Source organism: Vanessa tameamea, chromosome 15 (assembly GCF_037043105.1).
Source record: "Vanessa tameamea isolate UH-Manoa-2023 chromosome 15, ilVanTame1 primary haplotype, whole genome shotgun sequence".
NCBI classification, from domain to species: domain Eukaryota; kingdom Metazoa; phylum Arthropoda; class Insecta; order Lepidoptera; family Nymphalidae; genus Vanessa; species Vanessa tameamea.
In genome coordinates, this window is record NC_087323.1 from 9,788,499 (window position 1) to 9,807,456 (window position 18,958).

General features: G+C 32.1%; 1 protein-coding gene across 1 annotated transcript; it reads right to left on the bottom strand.

Moving 5' to 3' along the window:
- Window positions 1-2,947: 2,947 nt before the first annotated feature.
- On the bottom strand, window positions 2,948-16,613 carry LOC113399628 (uncharacterized). The gene is made up of 16 exons (XM_064217114.1): window positions 16,481-16,613; window positions 15,864-16,033; window positions 14,375-14,535; window positions 11,786-12,150; window positions 11,289-11,512; window positions 10,664-10,766; window positions 10,429-10,556; window positions 9,323-9,613; window positions 8,331-8,618; window positions 7,762-8,255; window positions 7,282-7,465; window positions 6,715-6,910; window positions 5,822-6,588; window positions 5,279-5,471; window positions 4,103-4,213; window positions 2,948-3,060 (listed from the first exon to the last, which is right to left on the bottom strand). The coding sequence occupies exons 1-16, from the start codon at window positions 16,521-16,523 to the stop codon at window positions 2,990-2,992; spliced, it is 3,789 nt and encodes a 1,262-aa protein (XP_064073184.1). The 5' UTR covers window positions 16,524-16,613; the 3' UTR covers window positions 2,948-2,989.
- Window positions 16,614-18,958: the final 2,345 nt, after the last annotated feature.

Below are 18,958 nucleotides of genomic sequence, written 5' to 3' on the forward strand. Positions count from 1 at the left end.
TCATTACTTTATAACCGGACGTTGTATTTCGCCATTGTTTTGAAGTATCAAAAAAAGACATACTTAAATAATAATTATTGGTATTCAGTACGTTATTTCACCAAAGTCATATAATTATTATTTTAATATTTTATATTTTATTCTAGTATATTAAAACTGTCGCATGTGTAATATTAGACATGTATGAAAGGAAACTCGAAAGTAATTTAATTTACAGATGTTATTTTTATTTACAGGAGTGAATACTGGTAGTGTTCTGGTTGCAGTAGAATGGGCCACGAAAGCACCACTCTCTTAAAAAAATCGTCTTAAAGTTGTAGTTAAGCTGCTGCGTTTCAATCGGTATATGAGAGTTGTGGAGGCCTGATCTCCCCCCCCCCCCTAAAACATGATGGTTGTGCAGAACTTGGTTCATTTTCATTACCCAAGGAGGTCCGATTGTGCTACGGACATTTGCTCCCGAGTTGGCACTGGTTTTAACCCGGGATCCTACGCATTAGGCGTCGTTCCGAACTCCTGGAAAACTGCTTTGTCACCCAATCTCTGATAAAGGTAACCGTTCAGACGCGTCCAATTATAGGCCAATAGCTATCACCTCCTTGTTCTCCAAGGTAATGGAGTCCATTATAAACTGCCAGCTCCTGCGGTACTTAGAAGAGCATCAATTGATTGACGACTACCAGTAGGGTTTCCATGGGGGTCGCTCAGTCGATGATCACAATATCAAGGTCGTTGTCGTTGGTGCACGCTCTGAATTAAATTTTATCTGGTGTCCCACAGTTCAGCTTCTTCAGAGCGGCTCGAATTATCGACGATGAAACCCGCTCCGACCTGCTTGATTCTTTGGCTTTGCGAAGAGATATTGGATGTATCTTCTACCGCATTTATCACGGAATATTCCGAGGAATCGTTTGGATTAATCCCAGCTACTGAATTTCACCTTCAGTCATCGCATCAAATTTCGAAGTTTCACCCACACTAGGTGTCCGAAAATCTACAATCTATTTTCTGCCTCGCTCAACCACTTTGTGGAACCATCTTTCGCTGGCTGTTTTTCCGAAACGAACACGGGAACCTTCAATAAAAGAGACCGGTAACGCACCTGCATGTCCCCGGTCTTGCAGATGTATATGGGCAGCGGTAGTCACTTTCCATCAGATGAGCAACCTGCTCGTTTGCCCCGAATATAATAGAAAAGAGTTATATTCATTAAAGTCTATCTCTAGTCTATAATCTTTCATCAAGGTCGTAGGATTCGCCTCCCAGTTTTCCTCAACTAGTAGAAGACCATCGATATTTACTTGTGGTAGAGCTTTATGCAAGCCTACCTGAATAGGTACCACCATCATATCATCTACTTCATCTCATCATATATTCTACCGCCAAACAGCAAAACTTGGTATTGCGGTATTCCGGTTTGAAGGGTGAGTGAACTACACAATAGTGGCATAAGGCACATAACAATTTAGTTGCCAGGGTTGGTGGCGCATTGGATATGTAAGAAATTGTTAAAAGTTCTTACGGTGTCAGTGTCTTTGGGCTGTGGTGATCACTTAATATCGGGTGACTCGAGACCTATTTTATAAGTAAATATAAGAGCTCCTTCGCATTATCTGCATAGAGAAAAAGGGGAATGAGGAAGAGGGAAAAGCAAAAACAATCATAAAAGTATAATTTTAGAATGAAACAAATATGAACAAACAAAATTTATTTTAATTTACATAAATAAATTACATATACAATATATATATTTCTTACTAGTAAGTATAGACAGTCATTATATATTTATTTATTTTATAATTAATTATGCAGATGTTCATGTAAAATTGGACTATATTCTCACAATAACGATTAACCTAAGAAATAACCCCATTTAGTTATTTCTATTATGAATACTATACTGGCTGGCCGACTACCATACAGACCAGACCTGGGAATCTAAGATTTACTAAGATCAATCGACAATAAAAAATACAAAACTGCAAACCAAAACTTTGATTACCTAGGAATAAAAATTTGCAGGCACATTTAATTACAAAACTACATCAAACAATAGGAAAATTAACCAAAGCCATGGACAGTTCGTCTGTTAAACACGAGAATCGTAACCAATAATTTCGGATTCAATCCAAGCAAGGTACCATTGAATTTTTGGATGCTAATTCTGTGTGTGTGTGCTATTATTTATCTCGTGCTCAGTGAAACGTCGCGTGGCATCTTGTATGTCAGAAAAATATCTGCCGTATGGATATCAACCAAATACCAATCTACATTTAAGTTGATTTTAGTAAGGTTATTTATTATTTTGTGTCTTTTTATAGGAAAGTTGTCTACGGCGGAGTTTTGATGGAGTATCAAATAGTGTACGTAACTAAGGAGTACTATCCACTATTAACGTAACAATAATTATCTTTGATTTGATCGTTATCGACATTATACTCTATTCAAACCATAACAGGAATAAAGCCAAATAAACAACGTTTGACAGCAAATTGACGCGATATCATTGGTCGAGACCTTGATTAATCTATGATATTCACTATGGATTTGCGAAAAAATGGCGTTTTGAACGTTCCACGAAACTTATGGGATTTTTTTAAATAAAATTGAAGTGGATATAAGTAGTTAAATGTGATAGTGTTGTATTCTAAATAAAGATATATTAATCATAAATATTATAATCGCGTAAATTAAATCTTAATTTTTTTAAGTTTGCAGACTAGTTTTCTGACGTGACAATTGCTCTCTTCTTTAAGTCTATTATTTCTATTGTTTTCTTCTTATTTAAAAGTAACTTAAACATTTACGATCCAATCCAACGAATCGTCTCTATGCTTAAAAACACGTCGATTTATTGCTTTATTTCTGTTTGAATTCTTTCACGTCAGCAGATACAAATATGCTATACCAAGTTACATTGTAGACTAGAGCTTCAATTCTACAAGTGTTTGTTTAAATTACATTTTTATTACGTAAGATATAAGGTAATTTATTTCAATTTGAAGTGCTCCAGTTTATGCTCCACCGCCATGAATATTTTCTCGGTTGTGCACGGATTTTCTGAAATGTATAAAACAATGAAGTATTTCGTCTACAACTACATAGTTTGATTCATTTTGTAAGGTATTAAAAATTAAAATTGAATTTCTAATTTGGCACTTAAGAATTGTTATTATTATGGTCCAATTTTTGGAAGATTGAGTTTGAAAGTGTCAGTGATAAAGACTTGATAATATCCACGTTGTGTGGTAAATATTTTATAAGTATCTGTGAACTAAGAACACATGTACGTAAGCTTGTTCTTTATTTCAAAGAGTGATATTGATTCCAAAATAATTTCTATGACGCATACATACAGTCCAGCGTCGTATCTGGTTGGATTTTTAACTAAAGAAATTTGCAATTATAAGAACATTTTTTGTATGTAACCTATATTTTACATATAAGAGCTAACTTCCTAATATTTCCTAATTAAATTATTCCATACTTTTGCCATGTTTCCTGGTCAATAATAAACATTATAAAAATGAGTAATGTGTGCAATAGCAATAGTTTTGACAGTCGTCAAATAAAGTATCGGCATCCAACCGGAAAAATTGATATTACTCTCATGAGAGGTCGGAAAAAGAGGAAATTATTTCATTTTTAATACCCGTGAACTAGTGTTATATCTTAAGGGTTTGTGTTAAACTTATAGTGGACTAGCTGCTCGTCCCGACTTCGCTTAAAAGATATTTTATTAAAAGAATCATGAAATCCAATCTAAATCTACACATACAGAGTATTATCAAAATTGGTGCAGTCGTCTAGGAGGACTTCAGTGAGATTCACACGTACAGAAGAATCTATTCTAATATTATAAATGCTAATGTATATTTGCCTGTCTCTCTGTCTGCCTGTTACGCTTTCACCGCCAAACTACTGAACCGAATTTGATAAAATTTATGTATATAGGTTTGAAGCAAGCTTGAACCTCGAAGCAAGGACATAAGCTACTTTCTTATACCTAACACCCGATGATCAACCCTTAAAACACGAGCAAAGCCACTGGCGAGAACTTACATATATAAAGATAATATTGTACAGTTTTACAATGACGTACCAATATTGATCCAATTGTCTTCATATCCTGCATCCAATCGAGCCGATCTCACCGCTTCACGGAGAGCATGCGTGATGACAGCGGCAAGGCATAAAGCGGGCTCACCGGTTGCTGAAATTGAATTTAAACTTTTAATTCTTATTATTATGTATTCGTTAATGTTAATGTGTCAAATAAATTTATATTTTAGGATCACAACGAAATCGTTATTTTTGCTTCAACCAGTCATTAAGCTGTGATTTATAACCTCTATTAGTTAAAATAATTATCATGAAAAAGTAAATTTTTACATTTGGGTATTTGGGTAAAAGACATACTAAAATAATATCGTCCTGACCGAACTGTGTACTGTGTGGATGTTTCTTACTCAATGATGCTATAACGGCTGCACAGATCACAATTAAATTTGGCACAAAGATAGATTATAGTCTGGAATAGCACATAGGATTTTTATCCCTAACACTCGCAACACTTTACTTTTTACAGGAGGGTGAAACTGCGGGCGAAAACTAGTTGTAAATGTATGACAAAACTAATAGCGACGAAGGCACTACGCACGAATGACAATCTATTTGTCAATTTATATGTTTTTGTACTCTAACCGTGTCAAACCCATTACCAAATCTAATGTCGAATATATTTGACAAATATTCAATGATCCTGAATTTATAAGGATTAAATGTGCCCAAAGAGTTGGTATAATTATGTTGAGTCAATATTCGATGACCCTTTTCATTTAGTTTGGGTTCTTGGTCTATTTTTATCAAAATTAATTATCACCAGTGATTATCATATGTATTTCGAACAGAGTCATATTGTGTATATAAATATTTGTATATACCTATACAAACAGGATATTTATATTAAGGATATCATAGATAAGCGGTTATTCTTTGTTATATATATGAATTTATATAAAAGGATAAAGAGTGTATAATATATTAATTACATATCTATCTGTTCAATCCGGGCAATTAAAAAATAATTTTCACGTTCGGGAGGACAACTCTAAACGTTATGCTTAAAGATTACGACTAAGAGCTTAATAAGGATATACGTTACAGGATTAATGGAAAAAATTAAGTATCACGAATGGCGCAGTAAAAATCTATTTTACTATCAAAAATGTTATTGTGAAAACTTACAAGTTTATTTATTAATAAGCAATTTGAATACCTTTCGATTGTAACACTCCAAGTGTATTAGTAGAGTTTCGTCTGAAATATATTCTGAAATCAGCTGGTATATCTTTGATGCCGGGAGGTTTATATGTCCATGTGCGATCCGTTAGAAGTTTCCCTGTTTTCTCATCATAAACAATTTTCTCTGACGTCCAGTACCCTAATCCCATTACAAACGCACCCTCAATCTATGACAAATATTTATTACACTTAAAAAAAAACATATTTTTATTTTTCAATTTATTTTGAGGACTATTTTATTTATTGACTGACAATAAAGAAATAAATTGAACAAAACAAACATAAATTTTAAGGTTTCAAAAAACTCTATTTTGAAATTGTTCGACAACAATTTAAAACATTTTATAATTGTCATTTAACGATGCCAAACAGTGTATGACCCAGCAATTTGGTCAAAACTCAGCTCGATTTCGAAGATAAACCTTCGAAGATAGTGTTATTAAGTAGCCAGTTTGAAAGAAAATTTAGAGTTCAAATTTGATATTATACCGACAGTTATTATAAAAATTGGCATTACCTGTGCAACGTCGATCTCTGGACTTAAGCTTCTGCCAGTATCTTCTAACAGATCAACTCTTCGGACATCATGATTCCCAGTTAAAATGTCAACTTCTACTTCCAAAGCTACAACGCCAGAAATATCATAGGACTTTATAGGGTCCTTAGTGGAATACATGTAAGTAGCCTGTAAATTAACTCCAGAAATAAACGCTTCTGCTACAATTTCTTTCCAAGTAGCATTATTCATTTTATCTTTTATCGGTTTTAATCGATCTAGTAAAATTTCACAAGCTTTCATAGTAGCGTAGGCTACACACTCGCTTCCTATGCTACCCCCGGTAGGCATACAGTTTGGCGATGTAAAACTGGTAGTTGGTTTAACACTAACTTTTTCTAATGGAATTCCAAGAATATAAGCACACACTTGTGCTACCTTCGTATTAACACCCTGTCCCATTTCTGTAGCACCATGTGTTATAACTACTGAACCATCTGCATGATATATCGATACTAAAGAATTGAAAGGACCAAAATAAAACAATTCATAGCTCATTGGCATTAATTTAAGTGACCGTTTCCTCCAACGATTAGATTTATTAAAATCTTCTACTTCACGTAATCTCGTTTCATAGTCAGAATCTCTTTTTAGTTGTTCGATGAGTTCGGAGATAGGATTGTCTTCTTTTTTCATATTTGCTTGTCGAATTTGTATGGCATCTTTACCCAGCTCGTGGGCTATTTTTTCCATTATAATCTCAGTAATTGCAATGCCTTCAGTTGAAGCTTTGAAAAAAAAAAAATCAGTCAAGAGTTTATTAAAAATTACATATTTTACGATTTTATTTTTATTTTACAAGAAAAGTATAACGTTAAATTTAATAAGTACAATAATTACTAAATAGAACATACCAGGCGCTCTACACCAAGTTGAAGAAGGCGTATCCGTAAGTGCGCCATATGCTTCAATGTGCCAACGCTTTGATTCATAACAATTGGGAAGATGAGTGACAGTTATCACAGAAGTATTCTCATTCTTAGAGCAACCGTTATCTTGATAATAATTTATTTTTAAGTATTGTATTTCTCCAGTTCCATTTACGCCTGCCTAATTAATAAATACATTTAAATTTTCATACAATAGTTCTCTAAGCTTTTTTTTAATATAGAAAATAGATATTGACGCTGTAATGTATATTAACCTTTCCTTACATTATCAATCACCACCAAACTTGGGAACCAAGATATTATATCTCTTATGCCTAGTAGGTACACTGGCTCACTCACTCTTCAATCTGGACGGCACACAAGTATTGTTGTTTGGCGGTGAAATAGCTGATATAGTAGTTTGTACTACCGCTAAGTAATTTGAATATTATGTTACTTTCCTTTTAATATAATTGGACGTGTTCAGTAAATAGTCGTCTATAATATAATATAAGACTGAATAGTCTTCTACAATGTTTTAGTAAAACTTACTTCGAATTTACAATAAGTCGGTGCTCGTTTTCCGATAATTTTCATGTTTGTCTGAAGAGGTAAAATAAATCGACAAGGCTTTCCTTGTAATTGTGACACTAAAGCCGCTGCGCATGCTATTTGTGAAGATCTGGTAATTTTTCCACCATAACCACCGCCTACCCTGCGTACTATTACGTTGATACTGAAATGAGAATAAATAAATCTTATTTTACAAGTATACATATGTGACATTTAAAACTTTCTGATATATTTTATCTTAAGCAATGCAATTTGCATACTAGTTATTCGATCATAATTTATTTTAATGAAATTCAGGTTTTTCGAATTCTCTATCCTTTATTCATGAACATTTTGTATATATTTATTTATATATAATACTGTCTAAGATACATATCTAATATGTATAGTGTTATATTTTAGTTGCTTATTATAAAAATAATATAAAATGCAGGAATCAATCATCAATAAATATTTTACCTATTTACAGGTACGTTTAAACATTCAGCAATAGCAATATTAGTCAGGTCAAGCCATTGTGTTGAAGAATAAACTTCGAAGCCATCTTCTGATGGTTTTACAACACATGTTTGTGGTTCCATATAGTAATGATACTGCGATTCGAAAATCACTTTATCGCTGATAACTTTTTTAACGTCATTACCAATATCAGTTGGTTCTACCATTTTATCCAAAGATATTCTTTCTTTTTCTGTTGACATTAAAACGTCGTGAACTGTTAAAAGAGGTTTTTTGGTAGATATTGATTCATATTTTATTTTGACAAGCTTAGCAGCATTTGTTGCTATTTTCTCTCTATTAGCCACAATTATACCAACAGGTTGACCATTAAATTTTACGTCTTTTGAGCACAAGATTTCCTCCTCTGAATTCAATATGGCATTAATAGGCGTAAAGTTATTTTTTCCGGGTATATCTTTAGCGGCGTAAAAAGCTATTACGCCAGGAATCTTCTGAAATACATTTAAATAATTTTGACATAAAATCATGTTTTATTTTGGTTGCATAAATAATGAGAATCTACTCACAAGAGCGTCCGTTGTATCAAACCCAGCAATAACACTACCCGGGTTAACATCAGCTGTTACAAAGGCACCAAAAACTTCATTTGTTTGTGATGGCAAGTCATTGGCAAATGTACCCTCGCCACTACATTGAACCAATGCCTCTAATTTAGGCACGGGTTTGTTCAATGGCCAAACACTTTCATCTGTATCGTATGATTGCATTCCCTTTGAAGTGTGTCGTTTAATTACGTCTCCCCCGGAACGATATCTTTTATCGATTTTTGTTTCGGGACATAAACTGAGGATCGCCTAAAACATTTTTATGTTTTCAGAAATGTTTAAAACGGTTTTTTTATTATAAATTTTTCATTCTTTATAAACCTATAAAAATAAACGTTAGTTAATTACTATAATCTTAATAATCGTTTAAGATGTATCGTCTATTATCAACTTTTTAGTATTAAGTTTAATGTATTAGCGAAAATACGAAATTCATAAATTTTCATAATGTTCAAATGAGAATATTACTTAAATTTTGAGGATTTTGTTTTGACGAATAGCGCATAGTCTCAAAAGGGAATTAATTTCACATTATTAATATGACTTGTCTTAACAATGTTGTAATAGGAAAAAAACATTCTGTCAATGTCGTAGATAAATCTCTGGCTCATTTTATCATAAACTCTGTTAAATTATAAAGCTTACGTTTTATTCTGTTAAATTCTGTTACTCTGTTAAATTATAAAGGCAAAGTGCTTTTGGTAGCACACAATAACAACTTGCATATTTTATAAAAGAGAAAAAGATCACGTAGATAGAAAAGGAAAAGTTTACAGAGCATATAGAATATATTGTATTTAAATACCAACAAATCTAGGTCATTAAGTCGTTTATTCTTCCATCTCTTTCATAATTATTACTTAAAATATAATTTAAATTGGTAAAATGCAATATTGTATTAAGTATAATGTAAATTGGGAATTAATGTTTAAATTTATATTTAAAGTATTTACCTTATAATACAAAGACACAGCTAATAGTTTCCTATATTCGGATGATGGTTCTGGCGGCGCTGTATCTGGATCGATTTCTCCGTACAAAGTTTCAAGAGTTATTTTCAATACATCATCAGCGAAAGGATCTTTATCTTTTAAAGATTCTTCAGTTTTAGTAGCATGAACAAATTTCGGATTAACATTTCCATAAACTATTTTTGCCTTTTCAAGTATTCCTTGATCATGTTTAAATTTAAAAAGAAAACCAGCATTAATTATCGCATGCGCGTTTTGGGATCGAGGCATAATCTGGAAAAATGTTTCATACATAAAATTTATGGTTTGGTTCGTTATTAAGTCTATTTTTGAGGTTGGCTCTGCAGTCCTCGCCGTGCATAATAAAGATTTTTTTCTCAATTTACTGTAAAATATATTTTCTTACTCTATATAGTCTACGTATTTTGATGTATTTAGATATGAAAATAAAACAATTATTATTTTTATGATCATAATTATTAAGTACTACCGTCCTTAAGCCGTCCGTCTGCCTGTAGATTCAGGCATTTCTAAATCTTACTCAAAACAAAATCAAAATATACTTTTTTCAATTAAGCTTTTACAATTACTTTTGAATCGTCATTTTACATAGCTATTTTATGAAAAGCTACCACCGGTTCGAAATGTAGATTATACCGAAAACACCGGTTCTTTACGGTACAATCTACATTCCAAAAAACTCAGCAGTTACACTTTTTTAACATTTAAAATGATATTATATTAGTTAAAACTATGCCCCTTTGCTCACTAACGTTACGTAAATATAAATTGCTTGATAATTTTTTTGTGTAGGATTTCCTATGAATGTATTGTGGTATGAGATCGCTGAAGTGGAAGTAGGTTGGCCATGTCTCGAGGCGCCTTGATTGCCAATGGAGCCGAGACTTGATAGAGTGGAAATTAAGAATGGCCAACGTATTGTACGGTGAAAGGACGAATTAAAAAAAGGTGGCAGGTACGGGATGGATGCGAGCTGCCCAAGATCAGGATGGTTGGTGTTTTATGGGGGGCTTTCGTGCAGTGGACGGCAAAAGGCTGAATAATTAAATATGTAACAGAATACTTACTTTAAAGGTTTTGACGAAACAACATTGCGATAGTGGCGGTAACATAACATTTACAATGATTTTACCCTTCATGTCAAGTTTAAGAAAATCTATTAAAGTCACGGTGTCTGACTTATTGGGAGCATCCGCTAGAAAAAATGAGACATTAAATAACTTTTTTAATTAAAATCATAAAATAGAAATTTAAAACATCGAGTAGTAATTTTAAAAGTTTAAATCTTGGTTGGAACTTTACCGATAGTTATCATAGCTCCAACAGTTTCAAAAAGTAGAAAAAGATCAGATGGGAACTCATTATTAACAAACTTCATGTATAAATTTCCTCCAATAGTACCAATCTGAAATAAAAAAGTCTTTAAGTAGTATCATTTTGTCAATTAAATAGGATTTAAAATATGCTCATATTATGACTAAAATATTTAAACCTAAAAAAATGTTCTTTTTTTTCAATTAATTTTTTTTTGTTTTAATTATGTTTACATTTATTTATCTATATGAGATAATTTAATATGTATCTCAAGAAAATCGAATGAATGAAATTTTTCAATAAAAATGCAAGCGTGAGCCTTGCTCATATTATTTTTATGAAAAATACTGAAAAGCATTTGAATTATAATATTTAAAAGTCAATTAAAAAGAGTTAATCACTTACAAATTACACATAATATTAAAACTGATCCTGTATTTACGTTTTTATAATAAAATATTCATTTTCTTTAAATACCGATTCCATGGTTATCAATGATTAACTTAACAGCTAAATAAAAGACGTGAAAAAACATTGGATTTTATGAAGTTTTAAATTGTACATTTGACCTTTTGCAGTTATTTCTTAAAAATACTCATTCCAATTTACTTACATTTCTGACGGGTACATGCGCAACTAAGTCCATATGATTATGAAATTCTTTTAAATATGAAAAATCATCATTTTCATTTGCTAATTTAATAAAAACATCCATCATATCCGATAAGGTCATACCAGCTCCTAATATTAAATTTACATCTATTGTATAACCCTTTAATTCAGACACGTTGAAAATATCGATAACGTTCTTGGGATATCCTGATATGTGGTATACACCTGAAAAAAGGTCATCCCTTTAAATAATTGTTCTACGTCTGGAAGTAATGAAAGATTGAATTGAATGATATCACATTCAGAAACATATACGAGTTGATACCGTGGAAATATTCTGTAAGAAAAACCCGGAACTCATTGCAGAAGATGATGTCACAATCACTTACACAAAAAACAACAATTTAAATGAAGCTATTAAAAGTGTGTTTAAAACAATTGATATTATAGTCCTATGATGTACAATTATTGTCAAAAAAAAAAGGGTTATAATTTTACCTTGTCCAGTATTTCCAGCGATCAATTTATAGTCATGGCATCCCTCTATTGCTTTAAACACATCACTTAAGCTGTAGACCTTAAACCATTTGTGATTTCCACTTTCAATAGCTATAATCTCATTATTACTAGCTTTATCTAAGATACACCAATCATTGTCTTGCGTGCACTTAACAGCACACGATTTGAAGAAACCCAAGTCTTCTATATCTTGTAATTTGTTTAGTAAGCTCTTATCGGCATCTGTTGCGAAACTTTTAAAAGCGTCTGCTATAGGTCGATATCCAGTACATCTGCATATATTGCCAGCGAATGAGTTCTCTATTTCCTTTGAATTTACTTTTGTATTCTTTGATTCATAAAGACTGCAACAATATGTTACTTATTAAACTTGTGTTATGTTATTCATTTGATGAAGTACTTCTTTGTTTAGTCGTTTTTAAAATGTAACAAGAAGGGGATTTTTTTTTGGCTAATATGGTCCCGTTGTTACTAAAAGTGAATCTTAATTAAAGCGTTCAGGTTCAGCGAACCTAGTCAAATAGCGGTGCGTTTTCAAGTTCTTATTTTGTGTATGGAAACTGTTGTTAGAAAACATACACGTATCGAATGAATATGTGTAACCTCCGCTGGAGCAAAGTGGTATAATGAAATTGATGAGGTCATAGGCTGTTCCTTATTTACTTGGATATTTGAAAGGAAAGTTTGAGAGATAATTAACTGATATTAGTTAATTATCTACTAAGCTTTAAAGTAAAAATAATTAATGTAGTTAATTTATCATGTCAGTATTATTCTCAATTCGTCTCATTTTATATTTTTATTAATAGCAACATTACCATTATGATAATTATAATTAGATATGATCTCGTAACATTTGATGGCATGTAAACAATTCATGATATTTCTGCGGTGTTATCATAACATCCTGCTAGGTATTTATACAAATTATATATTTTATTAATAGATAACCATTTGACGTTCCAAGTTTAAAATCTTGTTTAAAAATATACATATGTATACTAAGTTGACTTAGAAGTTGATTTTTAGACAATTTTCATTGTAATATATCACGAGGAAACAACCAATTTCCATGTTTCCTGTTTCATGCAAGCAAGCACAGAGAAAATACATTAGTGTTGTAATGATAAAACCACCCTCTACATCTAGAAAGCTACTGCCTCCAATAATCCCTAGAGGTAAATTTTTTGCGATGGTATATAACTTTTAACACGTGATATTGACGCTAACATAACAGAAATATTACAATGTTCGAGGAACTGATTAAAGCTGAGAGTTGACTATCTTAATTTGTGAACTTCCTTAGCGTGACCATAGTTGCTTAGAAATCCTCGGCCCTAGCACAAAGACGAATTATATACTAGCATTAGTAATTAAAATAGTGAATAGAGAACCATTTAATTATATATCTTGTATGGAATACAATTAGAACAGAGCAATGAGAAATTAAACAAACAACATGGACGCAAAAGTAACGAATTACGATTTCAAATCACTGTCTGAATTTTTAAGCTAATGTGTTTATTTTTGGTAGACCTCCAAAATATAAATGTAATGTGTGTGTCAGCAGGTAAATATTCTATTATTGTATTTCGAATAATTACTGTCAAACATTTGCCAGCCTACTGTCAATTTAATATTTATTTAATGTTGTACATTTTTTTTTATAACGTTGCCTTGAATATGTTTTGAAGATGATCACATCGATCAACTTTGTGTAGTTTAGAGAATGACTAGATGATTTCGCAATATATTTAAGAATCTCATTTATAATAATTTGTATTTTTTATCCTTCGCGTGTAATGTAAGTTTAATTGGAATGAGATTTAAATTACGAATGCAATACAAACTATGACTCATTGCATAAAATGTGCTTAGATAATTTATATACCTAGATAGAGAGGCACACTAATAAAGAACTAAAAGAGTCGGGCAATCTTTATTATCTTGGTGTGCGTGACTGACGTCGTAACTGTTGGCCACTATTTTTTTCAACGGTTTCTCTGCTTCGACAGTCTATTTAAATTTTATACAATGTTTAATTAGAGTTGGAGTATAAATTCCAAAAAAAAACAGGCAAAAAATTAATTTTAGTAGTGGTTACGGTCCCAAGTCTTAGAAAACCGTTGGTCTGGTCCTGAAGTCTTTCAGCCGTGCCAGATTTACCATCCCATCGAGTTATGTTATGTGAGAAAGAAAACAGAGAGTTTAATTTTGTAATATAGTATTATGCTTTGCATAGTTAGCGTTTCTTAAGTATTATTGCTATGGCCAAAATGGTAAAAACAGTTAAATTCTGACATGTATAGAATTGATTACGGACAGTTGTAGTGTTCCGCTATGTGTACTGCTCTTTATTTGTGTTAAGTCTTCTACATCATCATGAGATTTTTGCAAAAGTCCTTGGAATTTTTAAAAGACTAGACTTTATTTATCGATGTTTTTTTTTTACAGGAATTATAATAACGAATAGCTAAAAATGCAAACAGAAAAAAATCTATTAATCTTCTTTCTCCCTCACTCGTATTTTATCGTATTATGAAAAGAAAAGACCTCATAAAGCATTACCTGTACATATTCATTATCCACCCGGGGGTACAATACCCACACTGGGTGCCATTAAACTTTGCCAGTCTTGTCTGTATTTCGTGATAGCCAATTGTTCTATTGCCAATACCTTCTACCGTTGTTATTTCCCAATTTTGACATGACAAGATCGATACAAGGCACTGAAACAATTAATTAAACTCTTTACAAATAATATTTTACATAAACCATAGTTTTAGTATATTTATTTAAGAGCCGAGATGGCCCAGTGGTTAGAACGCGCGCATCTTAACCGATGATTTCGGGTTCAAACCCAGGCAGGCACCACTGAATTTTCATGTGCCTAATTTGTGTTTATAATAATTCATCTCATGCTCGGCGGCGTAGGAAAACATCGTGAGGAAACCTGTATGTGTCTAATTACAACGAAATTCTGCCACATGTGTATCCCATTGTTCCATAACCCGCATTGGAGCAGCGTGGTGGAATATGCTCCAAACCTTCTCCTCAAAGCGAGAGGAGGCCTTAGCCCAGCTGTGGGAAATTTGCAGGCTGCTAAAGTATGTATGTAATTTAAGCAAAAAACTCAATGTTTGAAGTATTCTCTACCAATCAATATTAACTAAATAGGAATATCTGAAGGCAGTTCTGTCTGTACTAATATTATAAATGTGAAAGTATCTCTGGCTGTTACTTCTCCACTCTTAAACCGCTGAATCGATTTAGATGAGATTGGGTATGGAGCTAGTTTAAGTTTCCGGAAAGGAAATATTTAACCCCTCAAGTGGGTAAAATTAGGACTGACAGTTTGTGATGTTGATTTTTAAATTTCTTTATTTTTTTTTTTATTTTATTATTAAGGACAACTTACAAAACATACACCATTTATAGGTTAAAAATAAAGGTAATTACATATTTAGCTAAGTGTTGTTTATTATTAATTAAAAGTTATCACGGCATGGAAAAGAAAAATTTTATCTATTAACCTAACACAAGTTTTTTCTACTATGTTATACAGAAAGGGACAGAAAAAAATAATACTAACAATAATAATACAATATAAAAAATGCAAATTACAAATAATCGTGCGGATAAAGCCGCAGGATCAGCTAGTAATTAATAAAACTACACTTCTTACACACACACACACACACACACACACACACACATAAACGTATTATAAATATTATTATTTTATAATGTAAATTCATTTTGATATGTATTTAAGTTTATAATTATTCAAGAAGTCGTTGTACTGTGTCAGGATTATGCATCATACAGGCTTTTTATAGATGTTCTCAAATAAAATGACATTATTCAATATAGAAGCATAACACATATTTATTTATTGCCAAATTAAAAACACTATTAACGGCTTGGTATAAAAAAAAAACTTACCTGAAGTGGTATAGTTATAGAGATAGAGCTATGAATATAAATAAGTAATATTCTAATTGATACAATTTGTGCTATTCCATTCGGTTCTTATAGGATTAAATTAATTACTTACGGAATTAACAGAAAATAATTTTATTTCATTTGTAGGTGGTAGCGGGGCCCGTACGGCAACGATACAAGCCCCACATCCCCCCTCTTGGCACATCACTTTAGTACCCCGGAGATCTGCAACGTTCCTTATAAACTCGTTCAACGATACATCTGGGCCGTATCTTCCATCAGCTAAATTTAGAAGAAAAAATATTTTTAAGTATTGATTTTATTGTTTTTAAAATAGTGGATTGCGGTCTATAATAATAGTATTAATACGCTTCACATGCATTTCACTAAAACATCCCGCTGCACGGGTTTAATAAGCTACAAATCTTTCTTTCTAGTTTTTCTTGTTCTCATTAAGAATAAAATATTTAACGTAGTTTATCTATTAAAGTTGAAAACAGCTTTTAAATGTTCCGCTACTGGGTTTAAGGCTTGGATCAAGATGAACATGCTGCACCGATGCGGATTGGTGACTAGAGACATATACGCACATATACTAGATAAAATATTAACAGTCAAAAATGTAAGGGAACCCTGTATTATTTTATGGGTAGAATTTTATTCAAATTGTTATAACGTAGAATTATTTAATACTAATTCTGAATAAAAATATATATTATATTTACTTACCTTCGTATTGTATATCATTAATTTTAAACACTATTGTCGACATCTTGACAAATATTTTCACTGTACTTGATGCTGAATAACACAATACTTACGTGCTTAACACATAAAAAAAAAATAGATAATACTTAAGTTTTGTAACGGACAAATGTGTCATGAAAAAAACCGCAAGTAAATTATAGCATAATTTAATCTTAATCTAAATCCATCGCAGAATGACTAATTAAAAAGTACTTTTATTAATATAAAAAGCCTGTATTTTTTTAAAAATATTTCGAAGAGTCGAAAAACTGTTCTTTTTTCAAAATGAAATAACAAAAAAAAAAACTTAAGCGCGTTTATGTCAGTCGACTTTCCGAAACCAAATGCTGTCGACGTATTAACTGATCCTGCTTATAACGATAAATAATTATATATATTGGTCATATAATGCCACAGTTAGCGTGTCGTACACGAGAAAGACACTCTAATATTTTATCTTAAGATAAAATATCTCTCGCTTTACAGTTCAAGGAACTCTCACATTCGGTGAGATAATATTTTTTTTCGTTTAAGAGTGATGTTATCTACAGATGCGGAATAAATAACAATAATATTGATAAAAACAGCCACATTTATATTCAATTTAAAAAATATATGTATGTTCTACTAGGCTAATTGTAATGAATTCACATATGAAACGCTACGGTATGAATCGATGTATCTTTGATCGATGCTTATTCTTAGATAATTAAGAAAATGCCTTCTCGTTGCTCGTGTGTTAAATCGTAACAAATTATATTTTGTCTGATAATATCACTATATAAGCGGAGATAACCTAGTGGTCAGAACGCGTGCATCAAAACCGATGATTGCGGATTCAAAACATGGCAGCCAAAATTGAAATTCTATGTGCTTAATTTATACGCTCGTGCTCGGCTGCGAAGGATCATCGTGAGAAAACGTGTATGTGTCAAATTTCATTAAAATTCTGCCACATGTGTATTTAACAGACAGTATTGGCCTTAGCCCCGCACTGGGACATTTACATCATTGATATCAATATAATATTTCTCTAGTGTTTTTCCGTTGATGTGATTTGCAGGCTCGGCTTATAAGCTAGCCAATAAACTTATGAGTAAGAGGGATTTTTCTTAACGCTTTCCCGTTAAACAGTTTTCAATTAGAAATATAGAGAAACGTGAATTAATATTATTCGTGGTAATTTTAATAATAAACACAAATGATATATATCAATACTCGAAAATATATATTTCATAAATAAGTAATATTATTTTGCATTTAATATAGAAAAGAAGTTTACACGAAACGTTACAATAATAAAGAATATAATTTACTAAGGCTTACCTGATGGAAAATGACTATCACCCATGGACGGAAAATATGTACGCTCTTTTCACGAAGGTTCCCATGTCGTATCGGTTTGGTTAAAACCGCCGGTTCCACAGAGTGGTTGTACGAGGCAGAAAATACCAAACAAAATCGAGCTGTTGTAGATTTTCGGACATCTAAATAGTGCGGGTGAAACTTGGAATTTTGACAAGATGTCCGAAGGTGAAATTCAACAGCCAGGATTAATTCAAAGAATTCCTCGGAACATTTCCAGTGAAAAATACAGTAGAAGATGCAGAGTGATCCAACATCTCTATGCAAAGCCAAAGGGATCAAGCACGTTTGAAAGGACTTGATCGTATCTCAATGAATGAAATGGACCAGTGATTAGAACACGTGAATCTTAACTGACGATTCGGAGTTCAAACCGACACAAGCACCACAGAATTTCCATCTGTCTGGATAATTCATCTCTTATACTTGCATTAGTCCAACTTTAATTAAATTGTTCCATGTGTATCCACCAAATGTGAAGGAATTAGCTCCAACCCTTCTCCGCAAAGAGGCCTTAGCCCAGTGGTGGGACGTTGACGGGTTGTTACTATTGTACAGAATTCACTCCTATTTCACAAGTATGAAAACATTTAACTATGTGTCTTTAAATTATGTATTAAAGTATAAATGGAATTTATTTACTCAATTTTTAGTTTCATTATGTGAACCTAAGTTTAATAACGCATGTTTAACTTGATTGAGTTATTTTACGGTCTGTTGGTCCGATAGGTAAATAATTACACCTTCATGGTTCACAGAAAAAATTGCACGTACATCTTATCTGGCAGTTTGTTCCCGATGATTGGAATATGAAGTTACATTACTTGTTATTTCCGAATGCTGTGGCTCAAAAAGCAGCGCACTGGGTGATATGAACGTTTTCAATATTTTAATTTATCTGGTGGCCATTGATTAATAAATATAAAAGTCCAAGTAAGTGTGACGTAACATATTTCAAATACCGTTAGATTAATAACTATGTCATGAGATTGTAATCTGTTGAAGAGGTTGTGAATGATTATTCAACTTACAATAAAACATTTACAATTTCGATAGTAATCTATCGTTTAGATATGTTATAGTTTTATTGATTTA